Genomic DNA, 21,400 nt, shown 5'->3' on the forward strand with positions numbered 1-21,400 from the left:
CCCTGTGAATATTGGATATCCACAATATTGTGGATGGGTGGGTGGGTGGGTGGATGGATGGATGATGTGTCATCAAGTCATTGCTAATGAACCAGGACAACCTAATTCACTAAGCATGTAAGACAAAAAGGACTATAGAAAAAGTTCAAAAACTTGCAGGGGAACCTGTTGATCTTGTCATGCCAGTATATACTAAATTATATCCATTGATTTTCTTTTGTCCTTTTTTGTTTGTTAAATGCTCAAATATGTAGGGTGTATTCTTTTGCCTAGCACAAAATGATAACCTTTTAGTTGACTAACTGCTTCTGAGTTCCTCATTTCTAATCTCCTCTTTGGTCAAGTTCTTGATTTGTCCTGTGGCTCCCTATATTGACCTACATCTATAAATATGTGCTGTTAATTTTCTTAATATTCCTGCCTCCCTGCAGTCTTCTAATGAAGCAAAAGAAATTTCTCTACCATTTCAAGAACATGAGATGGGCTAAAGGCCGTCATGAAACTTACCTTTGTTATGTAGTAAAACAGCGGAATAGTGCCACATCCTGCTCCTTGGATTTTGGATATCTGCGTAATAAGGTAAAGGGACACACATTTAGCCCCCATTGGGTCTTCTCTAGTAGGGGCCTAAAAACAATGAAAGCAAGGGGAAAAGTTTTCTTGGATTCCATGTGATCTTGGGCAGGGGGGTTGGACTAGATGACCTACAAGGCCCCTCCCAACTCTGCTATTCTATTCTATTCTATTCTATTCTATTCTATTCTATTCTATTCTATTCTATTCTATTCTATTCTATTCTATTCTATTCTATTCTATTCTATTCTATTCTATTCTATTCTATTCTATCTTGGGTCCTGAACATTTTATTATAGTACATCAGTTTGCTTATTCAAATATTAGTCTTCCTGTGAACAAAGCAACGCTTCACAAAGCACACTGGAGTGAGTCTTTCTTGAAATGCTAAAGCAGCTGTTCAAGGAAGTGCCCAGTTATTTGTATATATCTCTGTGTGTGCACAGACCATGCACACCCTGAGGCCACCAGCAAAGCATAATGACACAGATGGTTGAGGAGAGCTTTGAAAAGTCTTTGGTGGGTATAATTAACATGCATTGATCGTGTCAACATGTTTCATGAAGTATTTATTTGGAATGTTTTGGAGAGCACTGGTATTTATACTTATTATTTTTATTTTTATTATTCCATGATTTTGCCAATCGATGTCACTTCCAGATTAGATAAATTACAAAATAATATTGATGATGTAGTTGTGATTTTTGCATAAAAACTCCTATCCTTCTTCAGTTATTTCTGGAACATTGGAGAGAATGATTATTTCCTTTTCCAACATTGCCCAGTTTTTTGGCAAAAAGTGAAGCTGGTTCTAGAAACATTCTGCTTTCTTCTCCAAGTGTTTCCAGCTGACACTTTCATTTGTGTAATAGGTCCCATTAACCAATCAAAATATATTCCTTAATCCACTTTGGGAAGACAGAGAATGGATTTCATTACAGTCTTCTTATGAATTCCTTTAAGATATTTTAAGAGTGCTATCCCACTTTCCCTCATTTTTCAAAAGTCTGAGACAGATTTTAATGCTTTATTTCAATAAGCAAAGAAAGCCTAAAATAGAGGAAGGCAAAAATTTGAAGTTCTGTTACATAGAGCTTGGTGGTAGATACCTGAAGATTGTAGAAGTAAATAATGGTAGTGAAAAAAGAGAATTTGGTTTTGATACAGTAGAGTAGTTCCTTCTAAAATCCTAACATCCTTCATTAGATGGTTTGATATCTTTTTAGTTTCTGCCTATCCTATCCCTAATTAATCAAGGTGCTTAGAATACAATGTGCATTACATTGATTTTGGCTTGGGATTGTCCAGTCTTTTTGATCCACCAAATGTTCTATAGCCGTACCTTGGTTCATCCTGATATTTTCTATTACCTAGATTCCTCCTCTTTTTTATCAGTCCAATTTGTTGGCCCCTCTGCTAAGATCTGAAAAACAGTAATTTTCAAATGTGTATACTTGCAAGTTATTTATGCTAACCTAAATGAATAAGCAAGTTATATAACTAAGGCCTATAGAGTTTTATGCACTAGCAATTGCCTGATCTTCAGTTTTGTTAAAAATGTCCATCTTTGTTTCTTAATAGAATGCCATAACAAATACAAAGTGTTTGATAGTCCCACTAAGCAATATGGTATAACTGCAGAAAAATATGGCTTGTTAGCTACTAAGAGTCTGAGATAGCAGCAAATAAATATGATACAGTTGCAAAAACGAGAAATGCAGTTTTAGGCTCCATCTACATAAGTATAGCTGCAATTTCTAAATCAGAAGAAATTGTTCTATTTTATTCTGCTTGATTCAGATTTCACCTCAGGTACTATATCCTATTCCAATACTACACTTTAAAGATTCAGGGAAATTAAAACATGATTGGTGAAGAGCAACAAGGATGATTTTTAAGACCAATGAAGAAAAAATGATGCGGCTGGAAAGGTTAGCCTTGGGGAAAAAAATCAGGTGGGGTAGTAGAATACATTAGTCAAATATTTTAAAGAATATTATATTGAAGATGGCTACCTCTTTTCTCTCCTTGCAGAATGCAGAGTAGTGGATTTAAATTACAGGAAACCGGATTCAGACTAATATTAAGAGTAAAAAAATATCCCCAATAAATATCATAGGACCAATAGACCAAAGATCTACCTTTGGCTACACTCAGTTTTAGTTTTCTTTAAAATTACATGAATGATTCATAGTTTCTAAAGAGCCTGTCTTTTTCCTGCTATCAAAAACCTATTGAGGGGGGAAAATGAAATAGTTGCCTTTTAATGGATTGTTTTAGGAATTGTGCCTGGAAGCACCTCAATGCCAGCCTGATCAGTCTAATGGAACTACATGCATGATGTATAAAAAGAAGACAGGTAACTTAAAAAGGTTAAAAGAAGGTCTGGGTCTTAAATCATACATATGCAGAAATCTTATTTGTGTTTTTATAAAATACTTTTATTGAATATACAGTTAAAAAAACACAGTGGACATGATACAACTTCCCTGGTTTAAACAATACTGTCAGAATCCATTTATATCACATTTCATAATTGTATAGGTAGAACAACGTGCTATTACTGGGGATTCTGCCATCTCTCCGAGGGGGGGGGAGAGGATGGTTACTAAAGCGATTTTCAAACAACAGGGGATGTTTTAACGGGGGAAGGGAGGGGGACAGACAGATCTGGTTTGTATCTTCATTTACAACTGAAAAGGAAAGCAATAACCATAAAACCAAGGAGAGTTCCCTTTCCCATGGAAGGACCTGACACCTAGCAACTGACGACAGCCTGACCAAATGGATGAGGGGAGGGGCTGAAATGGGAATGGTTTATATAGGATTGAAATGTAACCTTTGTCAGATTCCGTCTTGTATTCCCACAATCGATTCCTTCCTAGTAAACATTTTCCTTTTGGACTAAACTTGCATCCAAGAGTTCTTATTTCCTAAGATGTGGATTGAGGTGGGTCCTGACAGTAGACGGAATCTGCTTTAAGAGTCAACCTGGAAGGGAAAACCTTACCGGGGGACTTTGCAACAAATACAAATGTCTGGCGACGAAGCAAGAGAGGAGGGAAGCCCCATGGAGGGGGAGTCTTCCCCCCAAATGGAATCCCAGAGACTGTTGTGATTCAGGGTCAGCCTGTGGGTCCGGCAGCCGGGTCAGATGTCTCGGATGACTCAGACGAGGGGGAGGAGGAGGGTGTTGAAGACGAACTGGCTGATGATGGCTTGGAGGCTTCGCAGAGCTCCCAGCCAGGCCCCTCTTACTTGGTGGAGACTCAGCTGCGCGAGCCCGACAGTGCAGATGATGATGACCCACAGCTGGCCCTGTTCAAGGACGCCCGACGCAGGAGGCAGTCAAGCAGGAGCAAGCAGAGAAAGGCTGTGAGACTCCTCGGAAGGAGGCACAGGGAGGCCATGCCCTGAACTCTAATAAAGGGAGTGTTTGGGGATGGGCTGGTTGCTGAAAGCAACCGCTCTGTTTGAGGATCAAAGTTCCGGTATCTTGTTTCTTGTTCTGTTGTTTGTTTGTGTATTAAACTTGGCAGACGTTTTTCAGCCTCAGACGCTTTCCAGCCTCTGCCGTTTGTACAGGGGTTGCCTTTCTGCAAGGCCGGTAGCAGGCTGGTACAGAACAGTTTGCTTTCAGCCTCCCACCCCTTACAACTAATTATGGAGCAGCTACGTGCCGAGAATGCTCAGCTCACTCAGCAACTCACTTTGCTGGCAGCTCAGGTGGCTCAACTGCAAGCACAGATTCATGCTGCACCCCCACCCAGGAGAAAATGCCAAGTTGCAATGCCGGACAAATTTACAGGTATTCCTGAACTGTTTCCTGCATTCTTGGGACAATGCCAGCTCTTTATCAGCGTGAGAGCAGCTGATTTCCCCACTGACCGGGATAAGGTGGGGTTTGTGTTAAGCCTGCTTTCGGGGGATGCAGCTCGTTGGGGCACGCCTCTGCTGGCTCAACCTAGCCCATTGTTGGACAACTTTGTGGGGTTTTGTGACCATATGCGTCTAATGTACGAGGACCCAATTAAGACGCAGACTGCCACCCGACGCCTGAAAGCTCTGAGGCAGGGTCAACGCCCCCTACAGGGCTATATCAGCGATTTCCGGCTGCTTAGCCAGGATTCCGCCTGGAATGAGGCTGCGCTCGTGGATGCCTTCCAGGATGGATTGTCGGAGGAGATGTTGGATGAGCTGGCCCGTGTGGATATTCCCTCAGACCTGAATGGGCTGATCCATCTTTGCCTGCGGATCGATGCCCGGTTGCAGCAGCGAAAGAGTCGCCGTGCCACCCCACAGACCCCTGCCGCCCCTGTTGTGCGTGAGCCCCCAGTCCAAAGGGAGGAGCCAATGGAGCTGGGTGCCGCCAGGTCTTGTCTATCGGTGACGGAAATGAACAGACGACGATCGGGGGGGTTGTGTTTTTACTGTGGGGACCCTGGACATTTGGCTGCTTCTTGCCCAAAGAAGCATCAGCGGGCATCAGTGACCAAGCCTGCCCTGAGAAAGTCCCCTACTTTGCTGTCGGGAAACGCCCCGAGCCCGATCTAGAAGGTGTGATAGATCGGGCGTCCCACAACAACAACACCGAGCGACGCCGTTCCGATGGTGCCTGTGAACCTCCACGGCATTTGATTTTGGAGGCACGTCTGATCCTTCCTGGCAAGCCAGAGGGGATTCCAGTCCATGCCTTAATTGACTCTGGGGCCACCACAAACTTTATGGACTCAGCCTTTGTGGCCAAATGGGCTGTTCCCCAGTGTCCGGTGGATCCGCCCATGTTAGTGGAGACTATTGATGGTTGAGTGCTCCTGTCCGGGCCTATTACGGCCGCCACGCAACCAGTATGTATGGCCATCAGTTCCCATGTGGAGGCCATCCAGTTCTACATCACTTCGGATCTGCACTTCCCCGTGGTCTTGGGACTGGCGTGGCTCCGGGCGCATGACCCACAGATCTATTGGTCACAGAACTTGGTCACCTTCCCAAGCTTGCAGTGCGTGGACCACTCCCGCCATGTCTGTGCCGGCCAGGTGGAGGGTTCCCCAGGGGTTTCCTTGCCTCCCGAACTGTCCGACTTTGCTGATGTGTTCAGCGAGTCAGAGGCGGATCAATTACCCCCGCACAGGCCCTATGACTGCTCCATTGATTTAGTCCCTGATGCGCCTCTCCCAGTGGGGCGTTTGTACTCCATGTCGGAGCCCGAGTTGGCTGCATTGCGGGACTTCCTGGAGAAGAATTTGGCTCGCGGTTTCATCCGGCCCTCGTCCTCGCCAGTGTCTGCACCCGTGCTCTTCGTCAAAAAGAAGTCAGGCGAATTACGGCTTTGCTGCGACTACCGGAAACTCAACGCCATCACGGTGCGCAACCGTTACCCGCTGCCCCTCATCCCCGAGCTCTTGGACCGACTCCGGGAGGCTAAGATATTCACGAAACTGGACTTGCGTGGAGCTTATAACCTCGTCAGGTTTCGGCCGGGTGATGAGTGGAAGATGGCGTTTGGTACTCGCTATGGACATTTCGAGTACACGGTGATGCCGTTTGGCCTGACCAACGCCCCCGCTGTGTTTCAGCATTTTATGAACGACATCTTTCGGGATTTGTTGGACCAGTTTGTCGTGATCTACCTGGACGACATCCTGATCTACTCCCCGTCGCGTGAAGTGCATCATCAGCATCTCCGTCAGGTCCTGCAGCGACTCCGAGAACATCGGCTGTTTGCCAAGTTGGAGAAGTGCCAGTTCTACCAGGTGACCATCGATTTCCTGGGTCACCGTATTTCTCCTGAGGGCATCGCCATGGAGCCGAGTAAGGTGGAGTCGTTGCAGAGTTGGCAACCCCCGCGTCGCGTGAAGGATGTTCAGCGACTTCTTGGATTTGCCAACTACTATCGAACATTCATCCCTGGCTTTGCTGCCTTGACAGCCCCCCTCACCCGGCTCCTGCAGAAGAAGACTCGGTTCCAGTGGAACGCACCAGAACAACAGGCGTTCCAGGCTTTGAAGGAAGCCTTCATGAAGGAGCCCATCTTGAAGCATCCTGACCCGCAACGGCCGTTTGTCATGGAGGCGGACGCCTCCGACATTGCCATTGGGGCAGTGTTACTCCAGGCAACGACGCCCAGCGGTACCCTTTTCCCTTGCGCGTATCACTCCCGAAAGCTGAACCCCTCGGAGCGCAACTATACCATCTGGGAGAAGGAGCTGCTGGCCATCAAAGCGGCGTTCGAGGCCTGGAGGCATCATTTGGAGGGGGCGCGGCATCAAATCAAGGTCCAGACGGACCACAAGAATCTGGAAAGCCTGCAGACCGCTCGGAATTTGAACCAACGCCAGATCCGGTGGTCTCTTTTCTTTGCGAGGTTTGACTTCCAGGTTCGGTACATATCAAGCGGGCACAATCAGAGAGCGGATGCTCTGTCCAGGAAGCCCGAATATACCCGAGTGGAAGACAAGCTTCTGCCCAGGACAGTGATCCCCGTCGAGTCTTTTGCTGCGGTGCGGGAGCCGGTTGATATACGGGCTCGGATCCGGGAGGCACAGCAGCAGGAGGCGTGGGTGGCTCAGCGGAAGGAGGAGGTGGGGCCAGATTCGCCTTGGACGGTCACGGATGGACTCTTGTATTATCGTGACCGGCTCTATGTTCCGGGAGGGCCACTCAGGGGACTCGTCCTCAGCCAGTGTCATGATAACCCGGCAGCAGGGCATTTTGGCCTGTTCAAGACTCTGAACCTGGTCTCCCGTACCTTCTGGTGGCCCCGAGTCCGACACGACGTCCAGTCTTATGTCACCTCCTGCATCCCATGCAGGCAGGCCAAGTCAGCGACAGGGGCCCCGCCTGGATTACTGCAGCCTTTGCCAACACCCAAGAGACCCTGGGGGGCTGTGTCCATGGACTTTCTGACGGATTTACCCCCATCCTCCGGCTTCACGACAGTGTTTGTGGTGGTGGACATGCTGACCAAGATGGCGCACTTCATCCCCTGTCGCGGCTTACCGTCAGCTCGCGCCACTAGTCGTATGTTTATCCAACAGGTGTTTTGGCTGCACGGCCTCCCCGATAGAGTCGTCTCCGATAGGGGGGCCCAGTTTACAGCCCGCTTCTGGCAGGAGTTGATGCATGCGTTGGACATCAAGGTTTGCCTCTCGTCCGCTCATCATCCTCAAACTGACGGGGGAACCAAGAAGGTCATCGGTATCCTGGAACAGTATCTGCGCTGCTACGTCAACCTGCAGCAGGACAATTGGGTGGACTATCTGGCCATAGCCGAGTTTGCCTTTAACAACTCGCAGCACACCTCCACGCAGATGACACCGTTCTTGGCCAATGTGGGTTATCACCCCCGGTTTTTCCCCCTTTCTCCCGTGGACTCACTGGAGCCGGCAGCGAACGACTTCATGGCAGAGTTACAGGCGATCCATCGATTGGTGCGACGGCAGTTGGAGAAGGCCAAGGCCGATTACAAAAGGTTTGCTGATCGGTCAAGACGGGATACGCCTCCACTATCGGTGGGGGATCGGGTCTGGCTGTCCACCAGGAACCTACCGTCCACACGGCCGGTGAGGAAGCTAGATCACCGATATTTAGGACCGTTCCCAGTCGAGGCTGTCATCAATCCGGTCGCCTATCGTTTAACTCTGCCACGTTCCCTGCGCGTGCACCCCGTCTTCCATCGGTCCCTGTTGGTCCCCGAGCAACCGGCTTGTCCACTCCGCCAAGCGGAACCTCCCCCATCAGGACCTCGTGATGGAGGCAGCACCCCCGAGTACGAGGTCGCCAGCATCAGGGATTCCCGTTGGCTGAAAGGTCGTTTCCAGTACCTGATCGAGTGGAAAGGTTATGGGCCGGAGGACTTCACCTGGGAAGACGCGACTGCCGTTCATGCCCCTGCGTTGGTGACTGCTTTTCACGAACAATTCCCATCCCGACCGCATCCGGATCGGCAGCCCCGGGGGAAGGGCCCTGCGGTGCGGGATAGTGTTGTGATTCAGGGTCAGCCTGTGGGTCCGGCAGCCGGGTCGGATGTCTCGGATGACTCAGATGAGGGGGAGGAGGAGGGTGTTGAAGACGAACTGGCTGATGATGGCTTGGAGGCTTCGCAGAGATCCCAGCCAGGCCCCTCTTACTTGGTGGAGACTCAGCTGCGCGAGCCCGACAGTGCAGATGATGATGACCCACAGCTGGCCCTGTTCAAGGACGCCCGACGCAGGAGGCAGTCAAGCAGGAGCAAGCAGAGAAAGGCTGTGGGACTCCTCGGAAGGAGGCACAGGGAGGCCACGCCCTGAACTCTAATAAAGGGAGTGTTTGGGGATGGGCTGGTTGCTGAAAGCAACCGCTCTGTTTGAGGATCAAAGTTCCGGTATCTTGTTTCTTGTTCTGTTGTTTGTTTGTGTATTAAACTTGGCAGACGTTTTTCAGCCTCAGACGCTTTCCAGCCTCTGCCGTTTGTACAGGGGTTGCCTTTCTGCAAGGCCGGTAGCAGGCTGGTACAGAACAGAGACAATGGGAAGCTGAAGCAGCATATTCCCCCGGGGAAGAAGCGGTGGAGCAGTACGACCGAAAACCCCGGTGGTCGATGGGCGTTGGAAGGAAAAGTGAGTGGGAAAAGGCTTCGGGAGGAAAGACCCTGAGGCGTAGTAACCACCAACCGGAATGGAGGCAAGAGATGGAGAGTTCCCTGCATGCCAGCGAGGAGGAGCGGATCCTGGAAAAGGCCATTGATCTGATGAAAGCAACCCTGAGTTCACTGATGGAGGAGAGAGCTGAAAATCGCAACCGAGGCAGCGCCTGGGGATGCAACTGGAAAGGTAACGGAGGGGATCCAACACCTGAAACCCCGGGGCCATCCAATGGAACAGGAATTGCTGCCTCAGCAGTACCCACCCCCCCAGAACCACAGATGGGGACCAGGATGAGGAGCGATACCGGCCACGGCGCAGACAACGCTCCAGCCAAAGACTCCCGCCCCTGGAAGTCAAATTCAAGGGGGAGCCATCACGACTGGGATTTTTCCTAACCCAAGTCCTCAGCTACATGGAAGAGTACGGACGGGACATCCCCAGTGACAAAACACGCATCCGAATTGTGCAATCTGCCCTGGACGGGACGGCTGCAGACTGGGTGGTGAACTTGCATGACTCCAACGCCCCAGAACTCAACGACTTCAACCGATTCATGTCATCTTTGAGGCGATGGTTCGAGGATCCTTTGGCTGACCGTAAGGCCCGGGAGAGAATCAAAAAATCAACAAGTTGTTTCAACTGCGGGAGAGAGGGCCACCGTGCTGCAGAATGTCATTCAAAAGCCCCCCCACGAAAACCAGAGGCATCATCCTCCAAGAAGCCGGGGAAGCCCCAAGGCAACACAAAAGAATCTTCCATGAAGGGGACAGAGGCTGTAGAGTCCACAATTCCTGCCAGGAACTGGGACTGGACTCTGGCCTGCACCGCAGGGACGGTGGACAACTCGGAAGACAGCTCAGAGGGAGAACCATTGGTAAGTGGACCCCTTCCACCCATACTTAAGACAGTGACTATATTAGCTTCCCCTATGCCTGAAGCAGCCAAAATAAAAGCTCTGATAGACTCTGGGTGCATCCGCTGCCTTATCAGCCCAACGCTGGTGGAGAGATTGAGCATCCCAGTGAGGAGGCTAAAACATCCAATCTCTTTTAGTCAATTAGATGGGACAATAGCAGGGGGAGGACCAGCCACCCTAGCCACTTTACCAATAAACCTATCACTGGGGCCCCATGAGGAGGACATAACGTTTATAGTGGCCCCAGGCATGGAATGCCCAATGATCCTAGGACTGGAATGGCTGAAGAAATGGAACCCCGGGATAAACTGGAGGACAGCAGAACTCAACTTCCCAAAGGGGGGGCAGAAGAACTTAGACTCCAAAAGCACCCCCCCAACCCAGAGGGAGGAGACAGCAGCAGTGGGGAAAGAGAAGGGATTACCAGAGATACCGGAGGAATACAGGAATACAGAGGTTTTCAGTGAGGAAAGAGCAGACGAGCTTCCCCCCCACCGCCCCACAGACTGCACCATAGAATTCAAACCTGGGGCAAAACTCCCAAAACCCAGGATGTATGCCATGAGCCCAAGGGAAATGGCAGAAATGGAGAGATTCATAAAGAAAAACTTAGAAAGAGGATTTATTGAGCCTGCCAAACCCAAAGTGGCCGCCCCGGTTCTGTTCAGGGAGAAGAAGGATGGGTCCTTTCGTTTGGTTGTGGACTATAGAAATTTGAACACAATTAGTGAATGTAATCTGTACCCCCTTCCCCTAATGAAGGATATGTTATCCCACCTATCGAAAGGAAAGATTTTTACCAAACTAGACCTGAGGGAAGCATACTACCGTATTAGGATTAAGGAAGGAGACGAATGGAAGACTGCATTCAACTGCCCAATGGGGTGCTATCAATTCAAAGTATTGCCATTCGGACTGCAAGGGGCCCCCGCAGTCTTTATGCAATTAATTAATGACGTGCTGAGAGAGCACCTATATAAGGGGGTCCTGGTTTACCTCGATGACATCCTTATCTTCACAGAAACCAAAGAGGAACATATCAAACTAGTCAGAGCAGTCCTGAAGAAGTTGCGAGAGGCCCACTTATATGCTAAATTATCGAAGTGTGAATTCCATCAGGAAAAAATCGACTACCTGGGATATCGCATATCTCCAGAGGGCATCGAAATGGACCCTGAGAAGGCAGTGGGAGGAGCGCGGCCTAAAGGAGATAGGGCCATTGAAGAGGTGCTCCAAAAGCTTCGGGGCGACAAGTATGGCGACTAAATTTTTAACTTGGAATGTCAATGGATTAAATTCGCCTCAGAAGAGAAAGAAAGTTTTTCAATATTTAAAACAATTTAAGACTGATGTTATTTGCTTGCAAGAAACGCATATTAGGGCTATGGACCAAAAGTTTTTACTGAATTCAAGATTGGGTACGCAATTTGTTGCTTCTGCAATGAATAAGAAAAACGGAGTGGTTGTTTATGTTAAAAGTGCTATAACAGCGGACTTAATTGAAGCAGATAAGCATGGAAGATATGTAATGATAGATTTGTTGCTAGAAGGCAAAAAAACGCTTTTAGTTGGACTGTATGCTCCTAATCAACAACAACAACAGGCTGACTTCTTCAGTTTACTTCACACAAAGCTTACTCAGTTGGATTACAAATCGTTTATTTTTATGGGGGATTGGAATGGCGTTTTGGATGTACAGATGGATAAGGCTGGTTTTTTTAAGCGTATTCCGTGTCATGCCAGACTGCCTAAGTCTTTTTTTGAAATGAAGGATGATTTGGAATTGCGAGACATTTGGCGTGACACACACCCGCATGAAAAGGACTATACTTTTTTTCTGATAGACACCAATCTTTTTCTAGGATTGATTTTGTTTTGCTGACTAATAATTTTTTTTCTAGGATTAAGAAGGTAAAGATTTGTGCAAGAGCTATTTCTGACCATAGCCCAGTATGGTTAGAGATTAATAAGGACAACAGAGATAGGCACTCATGGCGCGTAAATGAGAATTTGTTTAGAAACCAGAAAAATGTGGAAGAGTGTAAACAGCGAATGAAGGATTTTTTTGAAATTAATATGAATAAGGATACTTCTATGGATATGGTTTGGGATGCTAGCAAGGCCTATATGAGAGGAGTGTTGATATATATGAATAACAAACATAGACATACTTTGGAAGCTAGAAGGAAAGAATTGGAGAATGAAATTAAGGAAAAAGAGAATGCTTTGATTTTGAATCCATTGGATGTGAAGATTAAAGAGGCTATCAAGCTATTAAGAGGACAATTTGATAAATTAATGGCTGATCAAGTGGCAACCAATTTGAGGTTTGCCAGGCATAATACTTTTTGCAATGCCAATAAGCCAGGTAGATGGCTAGATTATAGACTAAGGAAAAAGCAGAGGGCTTCTAACATAGACAAAATTGAACATAAGGGGAAGGTAGTGTTTCAACAGGATCTTATTAAGGAAGCCTTTGTGGACTTTTATTCTAAACTATATGCTAAGGAGAAGATTAATGAAAAAGACATTGATGAATATTTGGAGAATGCTAGCATCCCGGTTCTTACGCAAGTACAAAAAGAGGAAATTAATCAATTGATTACAGAAGAAGAAATATTTACAGCAATTAAGGAGTTGAAGGTCGATAAAGCGCCAGGTACGGATGGTTTGACTGCGGCCTACTATAAAAATTTACAATTAGAGATGGTTAAACCGTTAAAGGAATTGTTCCAGACAATCCAGAGAGGGGGAAAGGTGCCTCCATCTTGGAGAACTGCCTTTATCTCTCTGATTCCGAAGGAAGACCAAGATGCTACTCAAGTAAAGAACTATAGACTATTATTAAATACAGATTACAAGATATTTGCTAAGGTGCTGGCTAATAGATTGATGAGGGTTCTGCAACGGGTGATTCATGGGGATCAAACTGGGTTTATTAGTGGTAGGCAAATGAAAAATAACGTGAGGCATATAGTTGATGTGTTGGAATTTTTGGAAAGGAACAACCAGATCCCTGCGGCGCTAATTTTTTTAGATGCTGAAAAAGCTTTTGATCAACTGAATTGGCAATTTTTGATGAAAGTTTTAGATAAAATGAATTTTGGGGATAAATTTTTGCAACCAATTAGGGCATTATATCAAAAACAAACAGCTCGAATAATAGTTAACAATAGTTTGTCAGAAGTATGTAATATTGAGAAGGGTACAAGGCAAGGGTGCCTGCTATCGCCTTTGTTATTTGTGTTAACATTGGAGATATTATTGGTAAAAATACGAAATTCGGAAAGAATTAAGGGTATACAGATTAGAGATCAGGATTATAGATTGAGAGCGTTCGCAGACGATCTGGTTGTTACAGTGACCCAGCCGGAGAGCTCCGTTGTGGACCTGATGGAGATAATAATGCAATATGGGAAGGTTTCTGGATTTAAAGTTAACGTACAAAAAACTAAAATCTTGGCCAAAAACATGACAGTATTGCAAAAGGCCCTTTTAGAAGGGTTAACTGGATTTGAGATTGTCAAAAGGGTCAAATATTTGGGGGTGCTTTTGTCACCCTCTAATACAAAATTATATAAAAATAATTATGAAAAATTATGGGGAAAAATCCAAAAAGAAATGGAGAGTTGGGAAAAATTGCAATTGTCTTTGTTGGGGCGAATCGCAGCAGTAAAAATGAATGTCCTGCCTAAATTCTTATTTTTATTTCAAATGATACCGGTTCTTAAGAAAGATTCTAATTTGGAGGAATGGCAGAGAGGTATCAATAAATTTGTTTGGGCAGGAAAAAGGCCACGAGTTAAACTTAAGATTATGCAGGATACTCGTGAAAGAGGTGGTCTTAAAATGCCCAATCTTAAATTATATTATGAAGCTGCTGCGTTAGCAGGAATAAGTGATTGGATTAATTTGACACAAGAGAGATTATTAAATCTTGAGGGCCACGACTTGATATTTGGCTGGCATGCATATTTGCTATATGATAAGAAGGTAGATAATGTGTTTAGAGTGCATATTTTAAGACAGGCATTGCTGAGAGTTTGGAAGAAGTACAGACATAAGTTAGACTGTAAGATACCATTGTGGGCAATTCCAAAACACACAATAGAAAATATACATGCTGGTTTTAAACATGATGTGACTACGTACAAGGAGATTCTAAGCTTGGAAAGAAATGTCTGGTGTTTGAAATCATATAGTCTCTTGCGAGATGAGAAGATTGTTCAGAATTGGTTTCAATATACTCAGCTACGGGCCAGGTGGAAAGAAGATCAGAAAAATGGTTTTACAATGACTGATGAAAATCTGATAAAGCAAATCAGAAATCAGGGTTCAGCACATATTAAACGAATATACCTTGCATTGATAGAGATTGACTCAGAAGCAGAACTTGTTAAGGATTGTATGATAAAATGGGCCCAAAATATTCAAGAAGTTATTACAATGGACACGTGGGAAAAGATTTGGGTGAGGAACGTAAAATTTACACAAGCTCAAAATCTAAGAGAGAACTTTTATAAAATGTTTTATAGATGGCATTTAGATCCTAAAAAGCTTGCAAGTATGTATCCGAATTATCAACCAAAATGTTGGAGGTGTGGTGATGAAGATGCAACATATTTTCATGTATGGTGGACTTGTAAAAAGGTTAAGGCCTTCTGGATAAAAATTTGGTGGAATATGCAGAAGATCTTCAAGCAAAGGATAAAGTTTTGCCCGCAACTCTTCTTGTTGGGAATAATTACAGATGCTACGGTTGTGGACACTAAGTTGATGTTGAATTTAATTACGGCAGCAAGACTTTTAATAGGTCAGTATTGGAAGAAACAGGAACTGCCGACCATAGAAGAATGGACTTTAAAGGTTTCCGACCTGGCAGAGATGGCAAAGATTTCGGCTTATTTGAAAGATCACTCGCAAGAACGTTATATTATGGAATGGAGAAAATGGATTGAGTATATCCAGAACAAATATAGGGTTAAGAAGTTTTATGTAGCATTTGAATAAGTCTTCCTTCTCTTTCTTTTTCTTTATTTCTTTCTTTTTTTTCTCTTTATATATTTAATATCATTAAGGTTTGTATTATCCTATACAAGCTAGAGAGTGATGGATTTTAGAGTTTATGGTTGTTAGTATATGGTTGTTTATGATTGTTTTTTTTCTTTTTTATACCTTGTATTTAGCTCTGGGAAGTCGGGGGGTAGGGGGGGAGGGGTAGGGGGGAGGGAGAGGGGAGGGGGAGGGGGGATTGTTAAAGATAAACTGTATGTTAAAACTTTTTAATAAAAAAAATAAAAAAAAAGAAATGGACCCTGAGAAGGTCAGGGCAGTACTAGAGTGGGCACCCCCCCACACACGGAAGCAATTGCAAAGTTTCCTAGGGTTTGCAAACTTCTACCGCCAATTCATCCCCGCATTTGGCCAAATAGCCATGCCCCTCACAAATTTGTTGAAAACGAAGGGGGGGTCACCCGTGAAACCCAGCCAGCCTCTGAAATGGTCAATGGAATGTCAAGCAGCATTTGAGAGGCTAAAGAGACTTTTTTCTGCTGAACCTGTCCTAAAACACCCAGATCCCGACAAACCTTTTGTAATACAGGCAGATGCGAGTGATGTAGCGGTAGGAGCCGTACTATTACAAGAAAATGATGGGGGGACATTGCAACCCTGCGCATACACATCCAGAAAACTCACAGAAACAGAACAACGCTGGCCAATATGGGAAAAAGAGGCATTATCGTTGAGGTGGGCATTACTAACATGGCACCAATTTTTAGAAGGAAATAAAATACCTTTCCAGGTCTGGACAGACCACAAAAATTTGGAAGCACTAAAAACGCCCAGGAAGCTCACTCCTAAGCAAGCCCGCTGGTCCCAACATTTTCACCGATTCAATTTCACTCTCAAACACTTTCCGGGGGGAAAGAACTTCCTTGCAGATGCATTATCCCACATGCCCCAATATAACAGCACAAGAGTTACTGACTTTAAACCACTTGTACCGGAACAACAACTGGCAGCACCAGTCACCACCAGGGCACAAGAAAAAATGAAGCCGAAGGTAGATAGCCAAACTGGAATAGAATTCAGGAAATCTTTGGAAAGTGATGAATGGTTCCAGAAAAATAAACATGTGTGCACAATTAAAGATGGACTGCCGTGGGTGGGGGAGAAGCTATATATACCTGCCACACAGAGAATCAATTTCATGCAACTGTGCCATGATACAAAATCAGCAGGACACTTTGGCTTTGTAAAAACCTTACACTTAACTAAAGGCAATTTTGGTGGCCATCTATGAAAAAGGACATAGAAAGCTATGTGGGTAGCTGTCAAATTTGCGCGATGGCCAAAAGACTGCAAGGGAAACCGCCAGGTCTGTTACAACCGGTGGCAAACCCCTCAGCCCCATGGAAAGAAATAGCCATGGATTTTATCGTAGAACTGCCAGAAAGTAATGGAAACACCGTAGTCTGGACTGTCACAGATCTGTTCTCTAAGCAAGTACACTTCATACCTTGCCAAAAAATCCCGACTGCAAAAGCATTAGCAAAACTTTTTGTACAGCATATTTACAGATTGCACGGGGTACCACAACGCATCATATCTGACAGAGGGGTGCAATTTACGTCGGCATTTTGGAAAGAATTTTTATCCCTCTTAGGAACCACCCAAGGACTGTCATCTAGTCACCATCCTCAGACAGACGGAGCTTCTGAAAGACTTAATAATATACTTGAACAATATCTGAGATGCTATATTAATTTTCAGCAGTCCGACTGGACGGACCTACTGCCTTTTGCAGAAGTAGCATATAATAATGCAGTCCACTCAAGCACAGGTTACACTCCTTTTCAAGTAGCTACAGGCCAGAGTTTCAACCCAATACCAGAACTAACCCCAAAAGAACCGGTCATCCCTGATCTGAAGGAATGGATTGCTCAATTACAAAATACATGGCCAATCGTTAGGAAAGCGTTGGAAGATGCCAGAAAAGCATACAAGACACAGGCAGACAAAAAAAGAACCGATCCCACACCATTTAGGGTAGGAGAGATGGTATATTTATCCACAAAATACCTGAAATCACTCCAACCCTGTAAAAAACTAGGACCAAAATATATTGGACCCTTTCCAATTAAAAGAATCATAAACCCAGTAACAGTTGAATTAGAACTACCCAAAAATCTTAGACGAATACACCCAACCTTCCACTGCAGTCTATTAAAGAGAGAACAACAATCTCCACTACGAGAAAAAATCCCACCACCACCACCCCCCATCATGGTGGAAGGAGAACAACATTTTGAAGTGAAAGAAATCTTAGATTCCAGAAAACACCATGGAACGATACAATATTTAGTGGCATGGAAACACCTCCCCTCCTCAGAAAATGAGTGGGTTAACAAACTCCATGTTAAAGCACCTAAGTTACTTAAGAGGTTTCATACATAATATCCAAACAAACCAGGCTAACATTTATATGTTTTCTTTCCCCACAGATGGACTCATCTTTTTTCTGAAAGGAGAGCCGAATGTCAGAATCCATTTATATCACATTTCATAATTGTATAGGTAGAACAACGTGCTATTACTGGGGATTCTGCCATCTCTCCGAGGGGGGGGAGAGGATGGTTACTAAAGCGATTTTCAAACAACAGGGGATGTTTTAACGGGGGAAGGGAGGGGGACAGACAGATCTGGTTTATATCTTCATTTACAACTGAAAAGGAAAGCAATAACCATAAAACCAAGGAGAGTTCCCTTTCCCATGGAAGGACCTGACACCTAGCAACTGATGACAGCCTGACCAAATGGATGAGGGGAGGGGCTGAAATGGGAATGGTTTATATAGGATTGAAATGTAACCTTTGTCAGATTCCGTCTTGTATTCCCACAATCAATTCCTTCCTAGTAAACATTTTCCTTTTGGACTAAACTTGCATCCAAGAGTTCTTATTTCCTAAGATGTGGATTCAGGTGGGTCCTGACAAATACTATTAGTATTATCTTGTGAAAAGAAAAAAAGGTTTCTTTACATTATAAAAAAATATACATGTATAATCTGTGAACTCTCTAATAAGCGTTCTTTCGATCATATACACTGTGGTTAAATAACTTTCAATTCTATCTTACAGAGAATACTGGTCTAAAGATTTCTAAACTGTCATCTTATCAATCAACATTCGTCCCAGCATTCCTCCTTGACTCAAGCCATGTATACACTTTGTTCCAAATTTTGTAATAGTCTGTTTCAATTTTATTTTTAAGCTCTAATGTTAACCTATCCATTTCAGCACAGGATAAGATTTTATTTATTACTTCTTCGGTAGGGGTTTCTTTTCTGAGCATAGGCCAGTCTTGCTGCAGTTGGAATGTGCAGTACTAAATATAAAGATCCCTTACTGAATTTATCCTTGATAATCCCTAAAGTTTCTGGTTTTAATTCATTTTTTTGTGATAATATCTCTTCCAGCCAATTTTTTATCAGTTGCCAAAATTCTTGAGCTTTTGGGCATTCCCACCACATGTGGTAGTAGGACCCTGGTAATTTTCTACATTTCCAACATATTGATGACGATTTTTTGTCTATTTTTGCTAGTCTTTGGGAGGGAAGGTGCCACCTGTAAAACATCTTATATAGATTTTCTTTATAGGTGGTAGCTAACGTTAGCCTCCTGTTCCTGTCCCATAATAATTGTCAATTATCTAAATCAATACTATAGCCAAAATTTTTGCTCCAAATTAGCATTCTCTCTTTTACTAGTTCTACTAGCATGTCTTGTTTAGTAAATATTGATATATCTTTTCTATCATTTTGTCTTCTGTTCCTAATAAGATTTTATCTAATTCTGTGTATTTTAATTTTATCCTGGGTTCTTTTTTATCTTTTCTGTATCGTGATTGTATTTGCAGATATGCCCACCATTCCAGCTCTATGCCATCTTCTAATAATTTTTTTCTTGTTTTCAACTCTCCACTCTCATCTAGAATGTCATTATATATAATTACCTTTCCTAAGTTCATAAATTTTGGGTGCATAAATATCTCCGATGTTGATATCCAATTGGGAGCTTTTATGTAGTTATTTTTTTTTAATTTTAGTCCACACATCTAATAGTGCCCATCTAATATAGTGTTTCTGAAAATACTGCTGTGCCTTGTGTTTCCCATCCCACAGTATCGTATGCTACCCTATCTGCATGTCGTGGCCTTCTAATGTTAACAATCTCCTATTCCTTAGGTGTATCCATTCCTTTATCCAAGCAGATGTTGCCACCTGATAATATTTTTCCCAATTTGGAAGGCTGAATCCTCCTCTTTCCTTTGCATCTTGTTATAATTGGAATTTAATTCTCGGTTTTTTCCCTTGCCAAATATATTTGGATATAATTTTGTTTAAATTTTCAAAGAAGTCTTTGCCTAATTTAAATGGTATGCATTGGAATAGAAAAAGTAGTTTAGGAAGTACATTCATCTTAATTGTCGCAATTCTCCCCATAAAGGAGAGCTGCAAGTTTTTCCATCTATCTAAATCCACTGTAATTTGGTGTATTAGTTTATCGTAGTTTTCTCTTTTAAGTGTGATGCATCTTGCTGTCAGTTGAATCCCCAGGTACCTTACTTTTTTAGTTATTTGAATGTTATTTTTTTCTGCTAGCTCATTTTCTTGTGATTTGGTCATGTTCTAGCATTTTGGTTTTTTCTTTGTTAATCTTCAACCCCGCTATATCTCCATAGTTTTCCAAAACCTGTAAACCTGTTCCGGACTCTAGGGGCTCTTCCAAAATAAAGACTAAATCATCTGTATAGGCCTGTAATTTAAATATCTCTTTCTTAGTTTCTAAGCCTTTAATAAATTTATCTTTTCGGATTATTCTTGTTAAAACTTCTAAAGAGAGTACAAATAATAATGCTGATAGTGGGCAACCTTGTCTCATACCTTTTTGTATTTGGAAACTTTTTGTTAATTCTCCATTTATAATTACTTTTGCTTCTTGTTTAAAATAAATTGCTTTGAAAATGTTTATGAATCTTTCCCCAAATTCCATATGTTTAAGTTGGGTCAACATAAAATCCCATTTAACATTGTCAAATGCTTTCTGTGCGTCAACAAAAATCAATGCCATTTGTTTTTCATTATGCGATTTGTAATATTCTAGCGTATCAAATATGATCCTAACATTATGTCTTATTTGCCTTTTGGGCAAGAAACCATTTTGATCTGTATGGATAAATTCAACTAAGTATCTTTTTAATCTTTCTGCCATTATTGACATAAAGATCTTATAATCCATATTTAATAAAGAGATAAGCCTATAGTTTTTAATGAGAGTCAAATCGAAGTTTTCTTTAGGAATTAACGTAATGGTTGCTTCTTTCCATGAATTTGGGACCTTTGCTACTTTTAATATTTCATTAAATGTATCCAATAAAATTGGGCCCAAACGTTTTTGAAGGTTTTTGTATATTTCAGACGGTAATCCATCAGAGCCGGGTGTTTTATTATTTCTTTGTTTTTTTTAATTGCTTCTATAATTTCCTGAAGTGTTATGTCCTTATTTAATATATTTTGGAATTCTTTCGGGACCTTCGGCAGATCAACATTCATGAGATATTGTAGGATTCTTCCTTCACTAATCTTTTCATCGTCTATATAGAGGTTTTTATTGAATTTGTACATCACATGTTTTTTTCTTCACTTTGATGTACCATCTCCCCCACTTGATTGCATAGTTTACTAATCCATCTTTTATCTTTTTGTTTTTTCAGTCTATAGGCCAACCATCTCCCGGATTTATTTGCCTGTTCAGAAAAAAATTGTCTGATATTTTTTATTTTTTGTGCCAATTCTTCTTTTTCTATAATGTTCAATTTATGTTTATTTAGATCTAGTTGTTGTTTTAGATCCCTACATTGTGGTTTTTTTGTAGTTCTGTTTCCAGTTTTTTGTATTCTTCCTCTAGACTTTTTTTGTACTGCCTTTTCTTTTTATTTTCATTGACCATGTATGCAATTGTGGTTCCTCTCATGACTGCCTTGGCCGTATCCCATAGATTTTGGGTAGTAGTCTCCTCTTTCTTGTTTGTCTCCTCCATCTTATACTTGAATTCTTTTTGATTTAAGATTGCCTTTTTTAAGGTCCACCTCCTTGTTGTCATCTGTCCTTTCCATTTGATTATAATAGGATTGTGGTCTGCCCATGTATTGATATCTATTGTTACATCATCTACATCTGAATTTAGTTCTTTCGTTGTCCAGACCATATCAATTCTGGACCATG

At 43.3% G+C, this 21,400-nt stretch overlaps 1 protein-coding gene across 1 annotated transcript in view; it reads left to right on the forward strand.

Annotated features, from left to right (window-relative positions):
- Positions 1-411: 411 nt before the first annotated feature.
- Positions 412-21,400, forward strand: part of AICDA (activation induced cytidine deaminase) — a gene marked incomplete at both ends in the record, with an annotated part of 28,327 nt that continues 7,338 nt past the window's right edge. Inside the window, one exon of the mRNA XM_081316209.1 lies at positions 412-579. Within this exon, the coding sequence (XP_081172335.1) occupies positions 412-579 (168 nt within the window). The remainder of the gene's footprint in view (positions 580-21,400) is intronic.

The sequence above is a fragment of the Vipera berus genome, assembly GCF_964194415.1.
Source record: "Vipera berus genome assembly, chromosome: 2".
In the NCBI taxonomy this organism is placed as follows: Eukaryota; Metazoa; Chordata; class Lepidosauria; order Squamata; family Viperidae; genus Vipera; species Vipera berus.